The following is a 14,099-nucleotide window of genomic DNA, read 5'->3' on the forward strand; positions in this document are numbered from 1 at the left end:
TCTTTTTCTAAGTTGTATTCTATTTGTGTGAGAGTGAAGAGGGGAAAGAGAGAGTGCTAGTGAGGGGTGGGGGAGCTCCTCCATCCTCTGATACAGCCCATAAATGACCTCCAGGCCTTGGCCAGGCTGAAGCGGAGAGCCAGGAGTTTCAGCTGTTGTTGTTACAGGAGCCCAGAAACCCCAAGTGCTGGGAGCGCCTCATTTCTTCCCGACCAGGCAGAGGCCAGGCTTGGAGGATGCAGCTTTCTCAGCCGCCACTGATTGGGCCTTCCATGTTTGGGCTGCATGGACCCCACTGCCTTCTGGGCTTCCAGGGTTTCTGCCGAGAAATCTGACGACGACTTAGGGGGAAAGGGCGACAAAGCCACCTTCCTCTCGGCTCTGGAGATGTGAACTGTGTGCCTGGCGGTGTCTTGGGCAACAGAACACGTGTTGGGTTCACTGAGGCCAGAGAGATTGTTCCATCATTCTGAGACCCATCACTCAGAGGGTAAAGGCAAAGGAGGGGATATACTAAGTGGAGACACTAGGAGGTCTTGAAAAGACACCACTTATCATCATATTTAAACCAGAAATGAGAAGGCCAGCGAAGCAATCCACAGGTTGGATTTTCTCACAAATAAAGTATCCATCCCGATCACCAACCTAGGCCAAAACTCTCCAGGTATCATTTCTTTTTAATTGGAAGATTCTCGAGAAAACCACTGTGGATGAACGACAGCTCCCATTGGTCAATGTCTTGCTCTGACTTCATAAGGCACCACTGTTAGGAAAGTCGTATTATGACACAGTCCCTGGCTGGGCCGGGATTGGTCCGTTTCTCGCTGTTTCTTCATAAGGCGCCACTATGAGAGGTGAGCCCCCAAAAAGTATATATAGGCGCTGTGGGGGCCTGGAGTTTCGTCCGCCTTACCCAGAGAGCACTCTTTTGTGATCTGTGTAACTAGGACCCATCTAACTAGCGTTTGCGCTCGTTGGTGTTGCTTGTGCTTTTTCTTGGTTGTTTGTTTCTGGGTCTGTTTGGTTTTTGCTTTTTCCCATTTTGTTTAGTTTGTTGTTTTCCTCCTCGTTGTTGTTTTGCCCATTTGGCCTTTTGTTGCAGTTTTCTTTCTTTGTGCTTCCCCCACTCTAGTCAGCTAGCCCGCTCCGAAGTATCAGCAGTAGAGTATTTAGTGGCTTTTCCTGTTTGTTGTTTTCTGTTTTCTTGAGATAGTCTTGGGGCTTGGCCTCTAGAGTAGTGAGAGTAGCTGGTGCTGTGTCTTAGTCAGCCGGGTAGTCAGTCCCACGTGGTCCCTTTGTGTTTTAGGTAGTGCAGTGAGGTGGTTAGCTAGCGTGTGTCGAGCTTGTTAGGGAGTCGAGAGAGCGTAGTTAGGTGCCCGCCACATGGAAGGCCCCTTGGACTTCCATCCTCCTCTGGACGGGTTCCGCTTCGTGGAGGTGATCGGCCGGGGCGGCTATGGCCTGGTGAAGCTGGCCCAGCACCTGGCGTCTGGCAAGTACGTGGCCGTGAAGATCCTCCTGCGAGACGGCTCTCCCAGCAGCCCGCTGTCCGCGCAGGGGGAAGCGGCCATCCTGAGGAGCCTGCGGCACGACAACATCGTGCGGCTGCTGGAGGAGCGGCACGCCGGGAAGCACCTGTTCCTGGTCATGGAGCTGGCGACCAGGGGCTCGCTCCAGAGCTACGTCTTTGAGCAGGGCGGCCTGGCCGAGGACGAGGCCAGGGCCCTGTTCGGCCAGGCGCTGGCCGCCGTGAGCTACTGCCATGGCCAGCGCGTGGCGCACCGGGACCTCAAGCTGGGCAACCTGCTGCTGGACGCGCACCTCCACATCAAGCTGGCGGACTTCGGGCTGAGCCTGCGGCTGGAGCAGGGCACGCTGGTAAGGGGCTTCTGGGGGACCCCCGAGTACTGCGCCCCCGAGGTGTTCCTCGGGGAGGCCTACGACCCATTTCAGGCTGACGTGTGGAGCCTGGGGGTGGTGCTGTTTGCCATGCTGGATGCCACGCTGCCCTTCCACGGCAAGGACACGGACAAGCTGCAGGACAGGGTGCTGTGCGGCTGCTACGTGTTGCCGCGTGCTGTCAGCTCGGCCCTGCAGGAGCTGCTGGCGTGGCTGCTCACCGTCGACGCCTTGGGGAGGCCCAGTGCGGAGGACGCCAGGACCCACTGGTGGTTCAGCCCCGACCAAGAAGCCACCCAGGAGGACAAGGAGGACGCGGTCACCCTGCTGCAGCCCCTGGGCGTTCCCCGGGACCCAGAGGCCAGGGACTACCTGGAGGGCCTCGGCCTGCTTCCAGGCACGGGGACCGAGGGGCCACCAGGCCCTCAGCCCCACGGCCCCGCGTCCCAGCCCAAGTCCTCGCAGAGCGACGAGCGCCACCCCAGAGAGGACGACGGCTTGTCTCTGATGTCAGTGTCCTGTGACAGCATGGCCATCGACGTTTCCTCCGCACAAAGCGACTCCTCCAAGGCCTCCAGTGAGTATTACCCTCTCCCTCCCAGCCCCTGCTGCCTCGGGGCTCCAGGAGCTTAGGCCAAGGCCCCCGAGGTGACCCCTACTTGACTCTCCTACCAGGCCAGCCCCAGCAGGAGTGGAGCCCAGCAGCCAGCGCAGCCCCTGACTCTTCCAAGGCCTCCAGTGAGTCTTGTCTTCTCCCTCCCACACCTGCTACCTCGGGGCCTCCAGCAGCTGAGCCCAAGGCCTCCCGAAGTGACCCCATTCTTGACTCTCTCCTACCAGGCCAGCCACAGCAGGACTGGAGCCCTGCTCCCAGCGCCGCCCCTGAGTCAGCCTCCATGGCGTCGTCGTCCAGCCCCAGTGCCGAGAGCCCTGCTCCCAGCGCAGCCCCCGACTCCTCCGAGGCCCCCAGTGAGTCCTGCCCTCCCCCTGCATTTGGGCCTCCAGGAGCTGAGCCCAAACCACCATGGTAAGCCCACTCTTGACTCTGTGCTACCAGGCCAGCCACAGCAGGAGTGGAGCCCAGCTCCCAGTGCAGCCCCTGAGCCAGCCTCCAAGGCGTCGTCCTCCAGCCCCAGTGCCGGGAACCGTGGGAACCTTGCAGAGCCTGAAGCCGCCTCAGCAGCCCGTGAGCCCGATGGGACTAGGACCACAGCCACCGCTGACACCACAGCCAGCGCCCAGGACAAGAGGCAGGGCCGGCGCGGGGTTGGCAGGAGGATCCTCCGCTTCCTGCTGAGGGCGTGCTGCATCCTGCCGTCCCGAGGGAGCGGCCCTGGCCTCCGTGGCGGCAGAGTGGTCCCCAAGTAGCCTCGCTCGGCCCCAGTCACCAGGAGCAATGCGCAGGCCGAGCTGACTGAACGTTTTTCTTTTCTTGAGCATTTGCAAATGCTGCTCATGAATAAAATTCACCTTTGAGTGTGGCTTTGGTCCCGTGTGATGTGTGGGTCCCTGTGTGCACTTTAGGGAGCTGATGGAGGTGACAGGTGTGTGGCTTTCACGGAAAGACAAACGCTGGGTGATCTCACCTGTGTAGGGATTTCAGAAGGGGTGACCTCATAGAAGTAGAGCATAGAGTGACACATCCCAGAGGCTGGGCCGGGGGAGGGGGAGAGAGAGGGAGGGAGAGTCTCAGCATCTACATGGCACAGGCACACGAGGGTCAGGGCCTGAGGTCTCTGGCACAGCAGGGAGGTCCCAGTCCATAAGCTGTGCATTGCAACAGAGCTGTCAGTGTCCGTATCCAACATCTCCTGCATCCTCAAGAGAGAGCACAACCCCATTCCCCTGAGGGCCATGCACTTGGCCCCATGGGGTACAAGATCCACTGACTCTGCAGTCCCACAGCTCTAGGTGGAGCCGGGCAGGACGTCCACGCTGCTGTGTGCCCGGCCTGCCCAAGGGGAGGCCCAAGCTCAACAGAGGTCGCGCGATGGGACCTGGTTGTTAGTTCAGGAGGCTAAGTGCTCTTTCCTCCAAGGGCTGCCCACAGGCCAGTTTCAACAAGGTAGTATTCACGAGCTCCATCCGGGTCTCACAGGTGGGTGTCAGGACCTATCCGTGGACCCTCCCCTGCTGCCTCCCAGAGCACACACCTGCAGGGAGCTCGAGTGGAACGCGCTGCCGGGACTCAAACGCAGACACTGGCGCATGCGTGCTGCTTCCCGAGAGGGGTCCCCACACCTGCCCCAAGCCCCGCACCTCCGTGCATTGTGGAAACCGTCATGAGCTCTATTTGAAGGAAGCACTCCTCTGCCCTTGAATCTTGGAACAGTCAGGCCAGGCAAAGACGAGGACATCCATCACAACGCCAGTGATCCCACGTGGGCGTCTCACACGGCGGGATTTCTTAGTCTCTGGAGGGCAGCGTTGTGACACAGCTGTCAGAGCCGCCGCCTGGGACACCGCATCCCGCATGGGTGCAGCTTTGGGCCCGGCTGCTGCACGTCTGACCCTGCTCCCTGCTCATGTGCTGGGAACGCAGCAGCAGATGGCCCGAGTGTCAGTGCCGCTGAGGAGTCCTCGGCCACGCTCGCAGCCCTGGGACACAGGGCTGCAGGGCAGAGGGACAGGGATACAGGTAGCACAGCCAGACCTGCTGTCCTCCTGGATCCTTACCACAGCCCGGGGGCCAGGCACCGTGATCAGGGCACATGTGTGTGTGAGTGTGCATGTGTGTGTGTGTACCGCGCATCATGTCTGTGCCTGTGTGCGTGCGTGTGTGTCTGTGTATACCGCGCATCATGTCTGTGCCTGTGTGTGTGCGTGTGTGTCTATGTATACCGCGCATCATGTCTGTGCCTGTGTGTGTGCGTGTGTGTCTGTGTATACCGCACATCATGTTTGTGCGTGTGTGTCTGTGCATACCGCGCATCATGTCTGTGCCTGTGTGTGTGCGTGTGTGTGTATACCGTGCATCATGTCTGTGCCTGTGTGTGTGCGTGTGTGTGTCTGTGTATACCGCGCATCATGTCTGTGCCTGTGTGTGTGCGTGTGTGTGTGTATACCGCGCATCATGTCTGTGCCTGTGTGTGTGCGTGTGTGTGTGTCTGTGTATACCGCGCATCATGTCTGTGCATGTGCGTGTGCGTGTGTGTGTCTGTGTATACTGTGCATCAGGTCTGTGCCTGTGTGTGTGCGTGTGTGTGTGTCTGTGTATACTGTGCATCATGTCTGTGCCTGTGTGTGTGCGTGTGTGTCTGTGTATACCGCACATCATGTCTGTGCCTGTGTGTGTGTGTATACCGCGCATCATGTCTGTGCCTGCGTGTGTGTGCGTGTGTGTGTGTCTGTGTATACTGTGCATCATGTCTGTGCCTGTGTTTGTGCGTGTGTGTGTGTCTGTGTATACTGTGCATCATGTCTGTGCCTGTGTTTGTGCATGTGTGTGTGTATACTGTGCATCATGTCTGTGCCTGTGTGTGTGTGCATGTGTGTGTCTGTGTACACCGCGCATCATGTCTGTGCCTGTGTGTGTGCGTGTGTGTCTGTGTATACTGTGCATCATGTCTGTGCCTGTGTGTGTGCGTGTGTGTGTGTCTGTGTATACCATGCATCATGTCTGTGCCTGTGTGTGCGTGTGTGTCTATGTATACCGCGCATCATGTCTGTGCCTGTGTGTGTGCGTGTGTGTATACCGCGCATCATGTCTGTGCCTGTGTGTGTGCGTGTGTGTCTGTGTGTACCGCGCATCATGTCTGTGCCTGTGTGTGTGCGTGTGTGTCTGTGTATACCGCGCATCATGTTTGTGCATGTGTGTGTGCGTGTGTGTATACCGCGCATCATGTCTGTGCCTGTGTGTGTGCGTGTGTGTGTCTGTGTATACCGTGCATCATGTCTGTGCCTGTGTGTGTGTGTGTCTGTGTATACCACGCATCATGTCTGTGCCTGTGTGTGCATGTGTGTGTCTGTGTATACTGTGCATCATGTCTGTGCCTGTGTGTGTGCGTGTGCATGCGTTTGTGTGTGCGTGTGTATCTGTGTGTGTGTCTGTGTATTCTGCGCATCATGTTTGTGCATGTGTGTGTGCGTGCATCATGTGTGTGTGCATGTGTATCTGTGCATGTGTGTGTGTGTGTGTAGCGCTCATCCTGTTCGTGACTGTGCATGCATGCATCGTGTGTGTGTCCATGTGTGCGAATGTGTATCAGTCATTATGTCTGTGTATGGGTGTGTGCTGAAACGGGGATGAACCTGCTAGCTAAGGACTGGATTCGAGGATCAGGACCAAGCCCAAAGCCCGGTGCCCTGGTCGGGGCTGAGGTGGCCGCGTTGAGCTCCCAGGCTTCTGGAGCTGGGGCCGGGCCAGGGCCTGCAGAGCTGCTCCCTGCCTCACAGAGGCCGCCTGCCCCTGGCCTTCTCCCCTGTCACCAGGCAGGGCGGCCCCGGGCTTCTGTGCTGGGAGGGCCCTTTGCCCCCTGGCAGTCTCCACCAAGCCCGCCTCCCCATGACCCTGCACACACTGTCACTCTGGGCGTGGGGCAGGACGTGGCTGCGAGGCCTGGAGGAGCCCAGCTGGGAGCTGACACTGGCTGTGGCTCCAGAAATACGGAGGATTCTCCTCACATTGTTGTCACAGTGAACGCGCACGACAGCCAGCGGCGTCCAGGCTGCCTCTGAGAGCCTTCCCCTGCTCCTGAATAGAAATCCTAAACGCACGAGACCCAGTGCATGCCGACCACTGTGCCTGGCCAGTTTGGTCTTTCTGTGAGAGCCAGCCGCCCGTCACCTCCATCACCTCCCCAAGGTGCACACAGGGACCCACACATCACACGGGACCAAAGCCACACTCAAAGGTGAATTTTATTCATGAGCAGCATTTGCAAATGCTCAAGAAAAGAAAAACGTTCAGTCAGCTCGGCCTGCGCATTGCTCCTGGTGACTGGGGCCGAGCGAGGCTACTTGGGGACCACTCTGCCGCCGCGGAGGCCAGGGCCGCTCCCTAGGGACACAGGATGCAGCACGCCCTCAGCAGGAAGCGGAGGATCCTCCTGCCAACCCCGCGCCGGCCCTGCCTCTTGTCCTGGGCACTGGCTGTGGTGTCAGCGGTGGCTGTGGTCCTAGTCCCATCGGGCTCATGGCTGCTGTGGTGGCTTCTGGCTCTGCGAGGTTCCCACGGTTCCTGGCACTGGGGCTGGAGGACGACGCCTTGTTGGCTGGCTCGGGGGCTGCGCTGGGAGCTGGGCTCCACTCCTGCTGGGGCTGGCCTGGTAGGAGAGAGTCAAGAGTGGGGTCCCCACATTCACATTGCCCCATGGCCGTAGCTAGTGACTGCTATTAGGGTTTGTGTGTGGCTGCTGAGACAAAGATATGCAAACCATAGTGACTTAAACAAAAGCAAAGCTATTCTTGTCTCCTGAGTGTAAGCCTTGGGCTAGTGGATGACCCAGGATTCTCACATTCTACTTGCTGCTCGGCCACTCCCTAGGATGTGATTTCTTTTTTAAGAGAGGGAGAGATCTCTCTTTTTTTTAAGAGAGCTAGAGGTAGGCCAGGCCAAAGCCAACAGCCAGAATCTTCTTCCAGGTCTCCCATGTGGGTGGCAGGAGCCCAGACACTGGGCTGTCTCCTGCTGCTTTGTCAGGCCATTCGCAGGGAGCTGGATCGGAAGTGGAGCAGCCAGGACACCAACCGGTGCCCATATGGGATGGCGGCATAGCAGGTGGTGGCTTTACCCACTGTGCCACGCCTTTGGCTCTGTGGGATGTGGGGCTCATATCCATAGTCCAGAGATCTCCCTACCGTGTTTCTGGATCTGCGTTGGGCCAGCAGGAAAGGGAGAAGCGGAGGACAGGGACTGCCCTGACTGTTCAGCGCAGCAACAGGGCCGTGTGCACATGCTCCGCTCCCCTCGTAAGTGCCCACACACATCTGCTGGTGTAGCCCATCCAGCCACCAGGGAGGGGGGAAATGCAGTCCTATCCTGGGTGGCAGGTGCCCAGCTACAAGGTGGGGACTCAAAGTGTGCAAGAATAGGGAGCTGCTGTCTGAGGGGGAACAGCCAGCAGCCCCTGTGCTCTCAGAGCCAGGAGGAACGGGACTCGACCCCCTGTCTGAGCAGAGGAGAGGGAGGGGCAGGCAGCAAGGAGAACCCCAGCAACACACATGGCGGAAGCTGACTGCATGGGCGTGAAGGCTGGCAGGACCTGGAGCAGACCCCACTCTCTCCTTGCTGCAAATCCTCTCCATTTCTAGAAAGCAACACATAGGAACAAGAAACTAGCACACAGCACGACACATACGAGGAGGGAGAACTCTGACGGCATTGGCTAGGATGGCTCTCAGGGAGAAACTATGCTCTTACTTGGAGATTCTCTTGAGGAGTCGTGGGAGGCGCTTGGGAGCAAGGATTGGCAGGACTCTGAGAAAGAGAAGCGGTGCCCGGTGGGAAGCACCGAGGCACCACACCATGGAGGACAAAGGAGTCAGGTCGTGTGCGGGGCTGCAGAAGCCGCGTTGATGGGATGTTGGAACAAGATGCCAGCCTTCCACTTTACATTATCTGGGTTCTGTAATGAGCTCTCTCCTGCAGATCTCCAGTGGAATCTGCCCGTGTGTGTGTGTGTGTGTGTGTTTCACGTCTGGGTCACTTCAGCCCAGAGTAGGGCAGCGTGGGGAGGTGATGATGGATGTGTCAGTTGAACAGATTCGGCAACAGTAGGACTGAAGCAGAGGTGGCGAGAAACCAAACCCGACTCCCTGTGGACAGATACGGGCTCAGAGGCAAGGGTAATGGCCCACATTGTCTCAATGGGCTCTGTCTTCTCCCTCCTGCTGAGCTCAAAGCTTTGAATTCACATCAGCACCTATGAGCTAGACTCTACTGTGGTCGCCTTGGCCTTCCTGGCCATGACCACACACCAGCATCCTCTCAGAGGTGTGCAAACCTCTCTCCTCGAGTCCAGGGCACCGTCAAGAGTGCCGGAATTCTCTGAGGTGCTTGGTGTCCAAGCCGCTAGGGTCCCAGGGGCTCTGCACCCTCCACAAGGCCAGGTCTGAAGCCGGACCAGAACATGAAGCCCCTGGTGGGGATGGCATCAGGACACCTGCCTGGCACAAGGGAGACCCTGTGTGGGCAGAGGTGAGACATGGGGAGGAGACAGAAGGGGGAGGCAGGGTCAAGGTCACCAGGAGGAGAAAGGGGGTGACAAAAAGAAACGTTGTTGCCCGAGGGATTGTCCCCACTCCAGTTCAGGCCACACCCGGAGCTCTCATCATGTCACAGGGACCCGGTTTCTCCTTCCCTCAGCTCCATCCCCAGATAAGCAGCTCACCGTGGCCTCGATACAGTGGTCAGCAGCTTCCAGGGAATGTAGCTCCTGGAGGATAAAGCGGCTGCCTTCTCCTGGCTCACCGACTTGAACAAACCAGGTGCCCGTCCTTGGCCCATGACTCCTGGGAGCCGAGCATGGGCGTCAGCTCTGGGGAAATCCCATGGACTGAGACTGGGAGAGGAGGAAACGGACAGATTGCTAGCAGAGCAGGGAGCGAGATGCAATGCGACCCAACACGAGGACAGTGCTTATTCTGGGACATGACAACCAATGATAAGAATGTTGTGACTGTGAGCTGGGCTGCCACGTGCCAGCAGGCCCAGGGCACAGGCATTGCCACGGGCGTTCTGGTCTGGGGAGGGAAGTCTGGAACTGGGCTCCTGGGGTGGGAGCTGTGAGTGTGCAGGTGGGTGGAGCTGGAATAGCACAGATGGGCAATGGCGAGGTGAGCTGGAGAAAATGGGCAGTCCGTGAATTCACACACGTATTCAGTAGGTACTGAAAGATTCCTCATTTGCCATGCACTTTGTCATGGGGGACTGGGTTTGTGCAAAGAGCTGACACGCTTTGAGCACTATACAGACAGAAACTGTTCAATGAGGGGAGTGGGCAGAGTGCCACCGGAGGGTGAGGTAGGGACTGTAGCAAACTGGAGAGTGGACACCAGTCTGGGGAACAGATTAATCCCAGCACCAGTCAGCTGTTACTAGGAGAAAGTGCTGGGGAAGTATTGCCAACTTTTTTGTTTCTTTTCTAGAAAAACAAGATAATTGTTGTTTTATGTGAAATTTGAATTTTAAAAAGATTTATTTATTTATTTGAGAGAGAGAGAGAGACAGAGAGAAAGGTCTTCCAACCATTGGTTCACTCCCCTAATGGCCACAATGGCTGGAGCTGGGCCAAACAGAGGACTTGGGCCATCTTCTACTGCTTTCCTAGGCCATAGCAGAGATCTGGATCCGAAGTGCAGTAGCCAGGACTTGAACTGTCACCCACCTTCTAGGCCGACACAGCACCAGCCTCCATATGTTGTCTTAGAGAGGATCTCTTTTTGTTTTATTAGAAATGAACATGACATCGTAATATACTTTTAAGTAAACTCACTACATGTTAAGAATAATTCTGGGCCGGCGCTGCAGCTCACTTGGCTGATCTTCCACCTGCGGTGCCGGCATTCCATATGGGTGCTGGGTTCTAGTCCCGACTGCTCCTCTTCCAGTCCAGCTCTCTGCTGTAGCCCGAGAGTGCAGTGGAGGATGGCCCAAGAGCTTGGGCCCCTGTACCCGCATGGGAGACCATGAGGAAGCACCTGGCTCCTGGCTTTGGATCACCGCAGTGCACTCACCGTAGCGGCCACTTGGGCGGTGAACCAACGGAAAAGGAAGACCTCTCTCTCTCTCTCGCTCTCTCTCTCTCTCTCTCTCACTAACTCTGCCTGTCCAAAAAAATATATACATATATACAAATTCTGGGGCCGGTGTTGTAGCACAATGGATTCGGCCACCATCTGGGACACTATATATATATATATATATATATATATATATATATATATACACACACATATATATATATAGACTGTTCATGTTTTGGCTAAAGTATATGAGTAAAAACTGGCCTCCATTTTGAGAAGGAAGGCAGGGTTTTAACCCTTTTTAGATCATTATGAGTTAATTTCTTATTACATAAAGTTTGATAATGGTGCGTTCTTAGATTAACTGCAATGTGAGATCCTACTTATCCTCTATTAACGTTAAAATCCCTATCCCTTAGTTTGTCTTATTTGGATAGTGGATTTTATCACATCATTTATTGGTCAGTTTGTATTGATTCCTGGGCTGAGTGGTTGTGTGGTACTGGGTAAAGCCACCACATCTGATGCCAGCATCCCTTAGGGGCACCAGATTGTGTCCTGGTGGCTCCACTTTGATCCCGCTCCCTATTTATGGCCTGGTAAAAACACTGAAACATGGCCCAGGTGCTTGGGCCCCAGCTACTCATCGTGCAAAACCCAGATGGAGCTCCTGGCTCCTGGTTTCAGCCTCGCCCAACCCTTGCTCTTGTGGCCATCTGGGGAGTGAACTAATGAATAGAAGATCAATCTATGTCTGTTTGTCCTTCTCTAACTTTCTCAAATACAATAAATCTTTTTTAAAAAGTATTGATTCTTTGCGTCGTGCAGATCTTAGTGTTGATACATTTCATCACAGTCTGAAGAAACACGTTTGCTGTATCAGTCTAATCCGGCACCTTGATCAGGACACTGGACAGCTCACAGTGACAGGCTCACGTCTTCCAGAATGCCAGTGTTTGCTCAGGAGCACAGACCTTAGCCCTGGCCACAAAGAACGACAATTCCTCTTGAAGCAGCAGGCTTAACTCCAAGTTGAGCAAATCTGTCAAATACTGACACTACACAGGGCCTTTGGGGGAACTACAGGTGCGTGGTGAGTGCATGCCACTTGTTTTGCCTCAGGGACGAGATTTAATGCAATTACCAATTTCTGATTCCTCGAGGACATACTTGGATGAAATCGATCTTTTTCCCCTGTGAGTACATGGTGCTAAAGAAGATAATGGCTACTCTAACCTGAAAATTTGAAACCCAAAGTGCGCCAAAAGCTGAATTTTTCAGATTAGTGCTATTCAGTTGGAAAAATGGGGGCCAGCGTTGTGGCTTAGCAGGTAAAGCCACTGCCTGAGATGCCGACATCTCATATGGGCACCTGTTCATGTCCTGGCTCCCGCTCCCTGCGAATGGCCTGGGAGAAGCAGCAGAGGATGGCTCATGTGTTTGGGGCCTGGCCACTCACGTGGGATACCAGACAAACTGCGTGGTCTTGGCCTGGCCATTGTGGCCGTCTGAGGAGTGATCCAGTAGATGGAAGCTCTCTGTGTGTCTCTCCCTTTCTGACATTCTCTCAAATAAATAAATCCTCAAAAAAAATGCCTGGAACCTGGAACATTTCTGGCCGCGATTTGAATAAGCTATGACTCCTGAGCTCATGCAGGTGTTTCATCCCCAAAGTTGTACATTTAGTGGTGGTTGTGCGGCCAGTGGCAGGTGCTCAGGTCACAGAGGCTGTGCCCAGTTCTTGGGGGAGGCTTGGCTGTAGGAGCCGAGTGTGCCCAGCTGCCCGGCTCACCACGCGATCATTCCTCCACACACACACACTCTGCCATTGCCATCTGCTGCCGCACCAGACGACTACGAACCTCCAAATCCTTGAGCCAAAATAAACCGCCTTCTTCCCGAGTAGCTTCTTTGAGGCGTGTGTTACCATGATGAAAAGCTAATACACTCGGGTCCCAACCACCTGGGGGAAGTAATCCGTTTGCCGTGGAAGTTTGTTGTGGGAAGATGAGGGGCATCTTGGTTCTTGTCTGGTGTCGAAAAAGAATTTCCACGAGGACAGGGCCAGTGAATAAAGCAAGATTTATTGTGAGTGAGACAGGAGGGGGACTCCTAGGGAGGAGTTGCCAGAAAAGCCTGTGGGTATCTGCCCTTTCCACACACGGAGTGGCTCTCTCTGGCCCCATTCTGAAAGTTAGGCCTAGATGTAGCCAATCAGAGGAGGAACAGGAAAAGAGCTAGTCAGAAGGCGGGGGTTACAGTCTTGTCTAGCTTTGGTGCAAGTGCCGCTAACTGACCTAACTGCCATTAGCCCATCTGACACCTCATGCCCCTCCCCCACTTTCACTTTGGTGTCATGGTCCAAACCACAGTTTAACTGCTCTTCTCCTACAATTAATCAAAGGACAGATATGTTAGTAGTATTAGGAAAGTAGCTTTGACCTCATGGGTGACGTAACAGCGGCTTGGGTACCTCCTGGAGATTGCAAACTAAAATGTGAGAGCTACTGTCTATCAAAACCTGTATCAAATGTATTGGCATAAAGGAACTCATTCTTTCACCCTTGTTGTATCTTAAATCCATAGGGATGTCCTTTCATCCCCGGTGCTGGCTGTTTCTGTTTTCTCTTTCTTGGTTAGCTGAACAATAGGTTATCTTTTCAAAGAACCAACTTTTGATCATGTTGATCATTTCTATCTTTTGGTTTTACTTTATTCATTTCCTTTATGATTAATTCATTCTTATGTAATACATGTTTCCCAGTTCTTTTTTTTAAAACAATATTGCACTATAAAAAAAACTATAAAAAAAAACAATATTGCATGATTAAGTCCTCTGTTCATGCTTTTTAAATTTTTTATTGTTTTATATTATTTTTATTTATTTTTATTTATTTGAGAGGTAGAGTTATAGGCAGTGAGAGAGAGAGATAGAGAGAAAGGTCTTCCTTCCGTTGGTTTACCCCACAAATGGCTGCTACAACTGGAGCGTCGCCGATCCGAAGCCACGAGCCAGGTGCTTCTTCCCAGTCTCCCATGTGTGTGAGGGGCCCAAGGACTTGGGCCATCCTCCACTGCCTTCCCGGGCCACAGCAGAGAGCTGGACTGGAAGAGGAGCAACTGGGACTAGCACTGGCAACCATATGGTAAGTTTAAAAAGTGAGCCACAGGGGTGGCCCCTGCAGTCCTTTTTTCAATTGAGATAGAGGATAGTTTCTTTGGTTTTTAGTCTTTGTCTTTTCTATTTGTGTGGATTTAAGGTTATATATTTCTCCTTTTTTAAGATTTATTGATTTATTTGGAAGAGTTCCAGGCAGAGGGAGAGACAGAGAAAGCCAGGTCTTCTATCCACTGGCTCATTCCCCAAATGGCCACAGCAGCTGGAGCTGGCTCAGTCTGAAACCAAGAGCCAGGAGCTTCTTCTGGATCTCCCATGCTGGTGCAGGAGTCCTAGCACTTGTGCCATCTCCACTGCTTTCCCAGGCCACAGCAGAGAGCTGGATCGGAAGTGGAGC

General features: G+C 54.5%; 1 protein-coding gene across 1 annotated transcript; it reads left to right on the forward strand.

Moving 5' to 3' along the window:
• Window positions 1–1,383: 1,383 nt before the first annotated feature.
• On the forward strand, window positions 1,384–3,267 carry LOC133751428 (MAP/microtubule affinity-regulating kinase 3-like). The gene is made up of 4 exons (XM_062181476.1): window positions 1,384–2,476; window positions 2,575–2,637; window positions 2,791–2,868; window positions 2,957–3,267. Exons 1-4 carry the CDS (start codon window positions 1,384–1,386, stop codon window positions 3,265–3,267), a joined length of 1,545 nt encoding a protein of 514 aa, XP_062037460.1.
• The last annotated feature ends 10,832 nt before the right edge of the window (window positions 3,268–14,099 follow it).

This window comes from Lepus europaeus, chromosome 22 (assembly GCF_033115175.1).
Source record: "Lepus europaeus isolate LE1 chromosome 22, mLepTim1.pri, whole genome shotgun sequence".
Taxonomy (NCBI): Eukaryota; Metazoa; Chordata; class Mammalia; order Lagomorpha; family Leporidae; genus Lepus; species Lepus europaeus.